This window comes from Phoca vitulina, unplaced genomic scaffold (assembly GCF_004348235.1).
Source record: "Phoca vitulina isolate PV1807 unplaced genomic scaffold, GSC_HSeal_1.0 scaffold28, whole genome shotgun sequence".
Classification (NCBI taxonomy): Eukaryota; Metazoa; Chordata; class Mammalia; order Carnivora; family Phocidae; genus Phoca; species Phoca vitulina.
In genome coordinates, this window is record NW_022589731.1 from 18,616,859 (window position 1) to 18,625,976 (window position 9,118).

The 9,118-nt window shown below is 48.6% G+C and overlaps 1 protein-coding gene across 1 annotated transcript; it reads left to right on the top strand.

Moving 5' to 3' along the window:
- Positions 1-442: 442 nt before the first annotated feature.
- Positions 443-8,244, top strand: LOC116643931 (deleted in malignant brain tumors 1 protein-like). Its single transcript, XM_032423012.1, has 6 exons — positions 443-476; positions 1,058-1,096; positions 2,579-2,890; positions 4,361-4,393; positions 4,923-5,098; positions 7,819-8,244. Exons 2-6 carry the CDS (start codon positions 1,081-1,083, stop codon positions 8,203-8,205), a joined length of 924 nt encoding a protein of 307 aa, XP_032278903.1. The 5' UTR covers positions 443-476; positions 1,058-1,080; the 3' UTR covers positions 8,206-8,244.
- Positions 8,245-9,118: the final 874 nt, after the last annotated feature.

Sequence of the window (9,118 nt, forward strand, 5' to 3'; positions counted from 1 at the left end):
TTTATGCTCCTGAAAGGCAGAGCGCTGTAGAAAGGGTGTATGCTTTGGGGCCTCTCAGGTCAGAACTGAAAATGTCCCAGGCATGTTTACAAGCTCTCTGAGTCTCGACTTCCTTATCTCTAAAACACTGACAATATTTCCCTGGCACAGCTGTTGTAGGGATTCAAGATGTAAATTATAGGACATAGCATGGATGCTCCAAATGGGAGTTGTTCACCTATCTGGCAAAATGCCAACTTCTCATTTGCCATTTTACTCCTGGATGTGTAAGTCCACAAGATAAATAAGCAGGGTGGATTCTATTCTACGCAGCTTATGGATCAGGCTCATTTTCATAAACTTATAGTGTACAGTGTAAAATTTCAATGACATGCAATATTAATGCTTTCTTTTTTACTGGAAACAATTTTTTTCTCTCTCTCTTTTTTTTTTGGCAGCCATAAATCTGATTTCAACAAAAGTGACATCATCACCTGGTAAAGATCATATGCCTATTGCTACAGTAACCCTTAGCTGTATAGTAATTTATACAACCGTACTCTATCATAAAATCCATCGTTACTTTTCCTACCTTGCTTCCTTCTGTATATTTCACATGGAATTACATCTCTCAGATATGATCTTCTTCTTATCTAAAAATGTTTCTGAGAAATCCGATTGGTTTTCTTCATTTAATTGTCCTGATCAAATTATTTTATTCCTTAGAGTTTTTAAATATGTTTATATTGACCTGACTCACATAGGCCACCCCAATAAACATTTTTCCTACAAAATCTAATGCTTTTATATTCTTCCTATAAAAATTCTGTATATTTATAAGGCTTCTTTTCTGACCATTTATCAAATTATTTTCTTTTTGGAGAATAAACAGGACACACCACTTGCTATGTTTTGATAAGAAAATAAAACTTAGTGGACAGTATTTCTGCACCTAAACCTAAGCAGAAACTCAAACAAAATGACTAGTGTCTAAACCTCGAGAAAATGTGTGGTTCTGAATATAAATATGTGACTTTGAGGATATGCATTTTTTTAAGCTAAGTTTTTCTTTTTACAGTTACAATTTCAATTGGCGAGGACATGACCCCTTTACCTGGTAAGTTGTGTTTGTTCTAAGCACTTAAATTATCAAATCATTTTTAATACCGTTAGGGTCTTTTTTTTTTTTTCAAAGTTGCTTCTCTTTACAGAAAACTTTTATGAGCTAATAAGTAGATATGTGCACACAGATGTGTGTACACACACACACACACACACACACACACCTTTGTGGGTCGGAAGCCCCACATTCACCTCCTGGGACCTCACCAAAGAGAGATTTGCCTTTATTCACAGTTCCCACAAACATGGTTATCTTGGTCCAATATCACAGCAACAAATTAGATGAGGAGCAAACAACTATCCTAAACCAGGATACTGTAGCCACAGAGAAACCACAGCTAGTGGTGTTTATTAGCATTCACTAAACATCTTCTATGGACCAAAGAGAGCAGGAAGTTGGAAACGGTCATCAGCAACCACTTTATACGAAGACAAATCATTTTACACACATCTATGGGTGTGGCTCCACCAACATAATATAGATTTGTAAAATAATTTTTACTTTTTAAATCCCCTGTTTTGAAGTATAATTATATACAATGAATTGCAAACGTCTGTGAGACTTTTCTAATGTGGCCAACGGTGCAACCACCGGCACAATGAAGACATGGAGGGTTCCCATCACCCAGAACAGTTCCTTCATGTCCCTTTGCAGTAAATCCCCCAGGCACCACTGGTCTGCTTTCTGTTTGTAGATTAGATTTGTTTTTCTAGAATCTCATATAAATGCAATCAAAGATGTGCTCTTTTGTGTCTGACTTCTTTTGCTTAACAAATTGTTTTTGAGATTTGTCCAGATGGTTCCTTATATTGGTACTTTCCTCCTTTTTATTGCTTACTAATATTCCATGGGGTGGATCTTCTGCAGGTTATCCCCTCTCCTGCGGGGGGACATAAGGGTGCTACCCAGTTTTTGTCTCCAGTGGAGAATTCTGCTACGTACAAATCTTTCAGTGCACAGCTCTTTTCATTTATCCAGAGTAAACACCTGGAAGTGGAAGAGCGAGGTCACAGAAGACACTTTTTACAGTTCAGATGTGGGTTTTTATTCATCAGGAGTAAAAGAAATTTCGTAGGATGGATTTGTTCGCTAAGTCAAGCCAGCGCCTCAACACTTCTCCCAAGATTGGAGTTTTTTGCCATTTTGTTTACTTTTGGTTTTTAGTGTTTTTGTTTAAGGATTAAATTCTTGGGTATCTGGGCAACTAGGCTGACAATATCCGATGTTCTTTGAGGGCTTCGGTTAATGCAGGTTTGAATTTTTATAAGAGAGGGAGTGCCACGGCAGGGGTGGAGGGGGAGGAAAGGAAGGAGAGAGAGACAGAGAGAGAGGGCAGCACCACCAGGCAGGGTGGCTCTCACTGCGGTGTCATTTCTTCCGTGGCAAATGACGCACGACCCAGAGATGCGGGGCAGTGGAGGACGGCGGTCACGCCTGTCACCGCTGTCCCCTGACTCGCTCTCTGTCCTCCCGCAGACCCGCCCCTGCGCCTGGCTGACGGGCGCAGCCGCTGCGAGGGCCGGGTTGAGGTCCGCCACCAGGGCGTGTGGGGCACGGTGTGCGACGACCACTGGGACATCAGGGATGCCCGCGTCGTGTGCCGCCTGCTGGGCTGTGGCCGCGCGCTCGCTGCCCCGGGGCGCTGCCGCTTCGGCCCGGGCTCGGGGCCCATCCTGCTGGACAACGTGCGCTGCGCGGGCACCGAGGACGCGCTGGGCCGCTGCGGCCACTCGGGCTGGGCCCGGCACAACTGCCAGCACCGGGAGGACGCGGGCGTGATCTGCGCAGGTGTGTCCCCGGGCTCCGTGCCTCGTCCCCTGCCAGCGCTCCTAAGGTCAAGGGACAGCACGTCGGCCAAGGCGCCCCTCTGCTAGGATAGCAAGGGCGTATTTGCCACACAACCGCTGTGCTGAATATTTTCATGGCACAGCTTTGTGGTTTTATTCATCGGTTTTGTCCAATTCCAATTCAGGGCAATATTTGTTCTGAAACAGGGCTACGAGATTCTGAGGTTGAAGGAAGAAGTACCAGTATAATGCAGTGATTAAGGACATAGAACTTGAGGCTATCAGTCAGACCACAAAGACCCTTTTTCAATTTCTGACAAGGTCATCAAGGGCACTATCCTAGGTGGACACCCTTGACCCAGTCCTCAGGAGTCCGAACCCCACAATATCCTGGGCTCCCTTTGTGTTCCTTTCATCCAAGATTTGGCCTGTCCCTTTGCTGGAGTACTTTTTATTACTACCCGATACCCGTCTTGGCATTCTGACCTCCAGAGGTCGACACTCTCCTGTGTGGAGTAGTACTTTCTTATATTTGTCCTAAATTTACCCAGATAAATCTCAAAAAATGACGGAATTGTAAGATTTGGTGAACAAGTCCGAGCTTCTTTGTCTGTTCCATACTTAGTTTTTTACAGGTAAACAAAGGAATCACTCCCAGTGCTTTTATCTTTATGTGGGAGGTACTCTTGTTCTAAGTAGAAATGGATCATAAATAGAAAAACCACCAGAGTCCCCCAGAGACAAACCATCCCGCAGAGAGCCTTATGAGTAAGAGTCGGCCTGGGGTCTTGGGATCCTTATCTCCAGGATCCTCAGTTTCTCGCTGTGTCTGTTCACAGTTCCAGCCATCCCTTCTGCTGTCAGCAGGCCCACTAGAAAGAGTAATTCATTTTCCACTCTTGGATTATACACCAAGGGGTTTCCTTTCCATTGGGTATAGCGACAGAAGGACCAGAGGTCTGGGGCCAAGAGTATCTGAAGGGGTTGAGTGAATGTGGCCAGCCATGCTCCCTGGGCTGGGCCCTGGCTCTGGGTTACTGTCCTGCCTTGCTTCTGGGCTAGGGAGGCCTTTGAGGGCCACAGACTGCCTATGTCCCAGCCTGAGATCCCAAGCATGCCATGTGCATGGGAAGGGACATCAGCCAGATTCATACAGACGACGGTGTTTAGAACCTGCAAAGTCTATATTGACTCTTCCCTTGCTCTAACAAATCTTGGCATTGATGACACCAGTATTCTCAACACTACCTGACACACGCAGAGATCCCTCCCCCACAGCTCCATCAGGAGGCCCTGGGCCCTCTTTCCCTCCCCATTGCCCTGGAGTATTTTCAAGCCATTGTATTCCAGCTGTAATAGCTAAACCGAACGAGCCCATTTCCCCCCACTGCCTGTCTACTGCCGGCTACGCCTCCTCATCCGGTGTGTCTGCCCAGCTAACACTGGCTTCTCACCCATCTCCCCTCACCAGGTCCAGCTGCCTCTGCTATACCCAAGGACAAGGGTAAGCCCGCCCCTCCAGGCTGCGGGAAGGGGGAGCTCAGAGAGCAGCTGTCCCGGGGAGAAAGAATGGGCTTTTCTGTGTCTCTGCTGAGAACTGTGGCATCTCCATCTCCTTGTGGGCTTTAGGAGGCTGGGGAAGAAACCCCTTAATACCCATGCTCCCTCCCGCTTTGCTTCCACTCTCTTTTCCCAAACTACCTCTCATACAAAGCCTCAGATAGATGTACGTTCAACCTCGGGTGTCCTCAACATGGGAAGTGGGCTGTCCTTCAAATCTTTAGACAAGGCTCTGACTCAGACCGTGGGACATGTGCCGTGGGTAGGATTCCCATGATGTGGTGTGACTTTTGGAAAAGGAGGGACATAATAAAGTCAGTGAAAGTCAAGTCAAGGGGTGATGAGAGCTGAGCCAGCCCCCACCCAAGGCAGTGCCCATGCTTTATAAAGTAAGCACACACCCACATCCCGGACCTACACGTTCAGTGTGCCAAATCCTTTGTGAGTTTCTCCCCATGCCCCTCCTGCTGTAGCCCTGCTCTCCTGCTTGCCTCACCTCTTCCAAGTCACCGTTGACCGAGGCTATCTCCGGAGGCTGGGCTACTCCTCTTGGGACATCCGCTTAAATGATGCGCTGTGCCGCCCCCAAGTCACCGGGCGCTACCTGATCTTCAGCATCCCCTATGGTCGCTGTGGCACCGTCAGACAGGTGAGAAACTGCTGCGAGTTGGTGGTACCCTTCTGTGGATGGAGGCCAAGGAAAGCTATTTGGAAAATTCAACCACCTGTTCAAAACCTGGTAGGGACAGAGGAAAGGCACCACCCTTATTTGTTTCTGAGTTCAGTGAGACCTGGAGCACTCACTCATTTGTCTGAAATCTTCCTTCCTTTTGGGAATCTGGAATACACACTGAATTTGGAATACACAGTATTAAGTGCTGAGTGCTGATGGACTGATGGATGGGTAAACAACCGACGGATGGATGGATGATGGATGCTGTTCTCTTAGCTCCAAAGCCAAGCATTTTCCACCACATGCTTCTTTATTCACCTTCAGTGCACACGTCGTCCTCTGGGCAGGCCACAGTGCTGGGCATGGGGGAGGACAGATGATCTATCTGACTGCTGTGTTCTAACCGGGCAACTAGCTGTATTTCCCAATCTAGAAAGCACATATCCAGGACAGGTGGGGATAATGAAATGCTTATGTTTATTTCCTGTTCCTTAACCACCAGCTTATTTCACAGAACAATGTCATTGAAGTTAAAGAAACAAGTAGACCAGGGATATAGGAAGTGTCTAACTACAAAATCCTTGTTTTCAGTACATGTAACAATGTAACCTGTTCCACGACAGGATTTCCACGTTGTTCCTCTCTTCTTTTGTATCCGTATTTAGACACACACACAAAAACAGCAAACCTTTGGAGTGGTTGGAGGTTAATTCATTCAGTCTGCGTGATGCCGAGTGACCACTTTGATTCCCTACTTCACATTTTGTCTATTTGGTTATGCAGATCACGGTCATTCTTTTTTTTTTTTTTTTTTTTATGTTATGTTAGTCACCATACAATACATCATTGGTTTTTGATGTGGTGATCCACGATCCATTGTCACGGTCATTCTTACCCTTTTTGCTCTGAAACGTCTAGTTTTTAACTCAGCGGTTTCTGCCCCAGGGGCCGTGCCGGAAGCCCCCAGTGTCTGGGGAGGCAGGCACCACGGAAGCCTCTAGGCCGTCAGAGAGGACCCTGCCGCTGTCCTCTGTGGCCCTGGCTGGCCCAGCTCTCACCTCCCGGGGGAGAGAGGACACAGCAGGGCAGGAACCCCTCAGGGTGACGGCCAGTCCCGGGCCACCCACGGCGAACACACCGCCACAGAACGCGTGATTTCAGTGAGTGGCTGAGCAACCTTCTAGGTGCTGAGGACACAATGGCCAACCAGACTGACGGGGTCCGGCTCCACAGCGCTCACATTCGAGAAAAGGGAGACAGGCACTGAACAAGTGCACATTGGAGAATCATTTTACAGATGCTCAGAAGACAGCAAAACAAGGAAGGGAAGAGGAAATGATGTGGGGTGGGAGGAAGGCCACTTGGAATCGGGTGGCCAAGGAGCCGAGACCTGAAGAAGGAGATGGCGCTAGGTCGAGTGGAGCGGGAGGAGCGCTCCCGGCAGGGGGCAGCCAGCACCCAGGCCCCGCAGCAGCAAGTTCGGAGGGCTCGAGGAAGAGGCCGGAGGCCGTCAGCACCGGGAAGTGCTAGGTCCCCTGGGAAGGGGCAGGGCCGTGTGGGCAAGGAGTTGACTTCTCCTCTAAGCTGTGCATCAGGGCGAGATCTGCTTCAAGGGGCAAGGGAGATACTTGCTCTTAGGGGCAAAAAAAAAATCTGTTTTTATGGATAAAGCACAGTTATTCAAGCAGAACATAAAGAGTGTCTTTGTTGTATTAAAAATTTCATAATGGGACTGGGAAGGGGCAGGGGGGGGATGAGCAGGAAAGGAAAGGCCTAGAAAGGCAGACCTGGTTTGAGCTGACGGGGCGGTCCTCGGAGGTTCCAGGCAGAACGTCAGGGATCTGAGTCACACAAACAGAGGCTTCCTTGAACCAGCGTCACGGTTCAAGGTGTGTGTGTCTAAATACAGATACAAAAGAAGAGAGGAACAACGTGGAGATCCTGTCGTGGAACAGGTTACATTGTTAGATGTACTGAAAACAAGGATTTTGTAGTTAGACACTCTTCCTATATCCCTGGTCTACTTGTTTAACTTCAATGACATTGTTCTGTGAAATAAACTGGTGGTTAAGGAACAGAGGCTGAGTCTCTGGACAGCACACAGGGCTGTGGGGACCGGGCTGCCAGAGACTATGGCACTCTGCATGGTGGGCTTCAGCACCCCTTTAGCCCTTCAAGTCGTGCTGGATTTGAAGGAGCACGGCTGAGACTGAAGCTGAGCAGGGCCAGGCCCACAGCTCACAAGGAGCCAGAATGCGTCTGGGGCCAAGCAGAGGAAGGAGCCGGAAGAGAGGAGAAGAGCACCAGTGGGCCATGGTCTGTGCTTGCCTGAGACTACCACGGGATGGGGGATGGGATGGGGGAGGACTTTGGCAGAGAGAGCACCAAGTAGCTAGCATGGAGCCCCTGCCCCACCTCACACCAGCGCAGCTTTAGCCCTCACAGAGGGAAGAAGGGAGTCCAGGCTCACACACTGGGGGCTCCTGGCATGCACCCGAACTCCAGGCAGCAAGGACATAACGTCACCCCATCAGGGCATGAGGGACCACAGACTGCGGGCCCGAGGCCTCTGGCTTCCAGCTCATCAGCGAGTTGGCACCAAGCAGGGGTGTGAAGGAGAGGCCTCTGCCCATGCAGAAAGGTGTTTGTAAAGGAGCTGGGAGCACTGGCCAGAAACTCCCCTCTCGTCCTCCCAGGAAGGGCTCGGCTCCCTCAGCTACTCCAACTCCATCAGAGGCCGGATCCAGGGCCACCCCGGCCGAGTCTTCATGCGGCATAGGGTGCCTCAGCTCAAGTTCACCTGCAGGGTGGATGGCCCATCTGAAGTTGAAATCATCCCAGGGGCTGATGTCCCCAGGGACAACGTTGGCTATGACGTGTCCGTATCCTTCCTTGAGTTGCCCACGTCCCAGTATGTGAGGAAAATGGGGCCATACTATGCCAGTCAGAAGAAAGCGGTCTTCCTCCAGGCCACGCTCCATAGCCCCAACCCCAGCCTGCGGCTCTTCGTGGATACCTGCGTGGCTTCTCCAGATCCCCACGATTTTACGACTGTCAAGTACGATTTGATCCGGCATGGGTAAGGAAAATAGAAAGCACTCTAGCATTGGCTGTTATATTCACGTGACATTCCTTTGGGGGACCTGTGGCTTCTCAACTGGGCAGAGCCCTTGTTGTCCGGGACCCTGTTGTCCTATCTTACCTTTCTTACCCGTGCCTCCCTTCCCTTTGTGTTTTATGACTTTATTACGCTCCCCATTCATGGTTCAGGCTCTCAGGGCATCTGTCCTACCTCAATGGGCTGGCGGGTTTTCTCAGCCTGAACTCTTAGAGTGGTGAGATTTATTCTTGCTCCTTTGGTTAAACAAAGGATTCACCAAATGAGAATTTTGGGATGTTGTTTGCCTTTGTAGCTCCTTTGCCCCCTCACAGGAGCAAAACACTTATTATGGACAGGCAATTGGCAACCAGTGCAAAAGGACAAAAATCCCATCACTTACGGATGGGAGCTTTAAAGTGGTGAGAGCCACGTGGGAAGCATCATCGTGGTACCTGTTTCCAAAAGCCCGGAGATGGGCAAGACACAGCACCGTGCAGAGGTGGCGTGAGCCATAGCAGGGGAGGTGCACAGATGAGGCTTTAAACTGCACTGAGTCTCCGAACGAGACAGCTCTTCCCTTTCAATTCTCCTTACAAATAGATCAAGGAGGGAGGCACGGTTTGGTGCCAGAATGTAACAGCCAACACTTTATTCTTCTGCTTGCTTTAGGTTTAAATTGCTCTTTTTTTCTCTAATTTCCTCGAGTGGAGTCTTAGACTATTGATTATAGATCTTTCTTCTTTTCCAATTCATGCATTTGATTTTGGTAAATTGTATATTCATTTTCACTCAGTTTGAAATATTTCTTAAATTCCTCTCGAGACTTTTTCTTTTACCTCTGGGTCACTTAGAAGTGTGTTGTTTCATTTCCGAATAAGAATTTTCCAGCAACATTT

Bases quoted from the DNA above. Each gene is read 5' to 3' on its own strand.
- LOC116643931 (XM_032423012.1), top strand. The intron at 2,891-4,360 runs GTGTGTCCCCGG...TCCCCTCACCAG, and splicing joins CGCGGGCGTGATCTGCGCAG to GTCCAGCTGCCTCTGCTATA. The intron at 4,394-4,922 runs GTAAGCCCGCCC...CTCCTGCTGTAG, and splicing joins TGCTATACCCAAGGACAAGG to CCCTGCTCTCCTGCTTGCCT.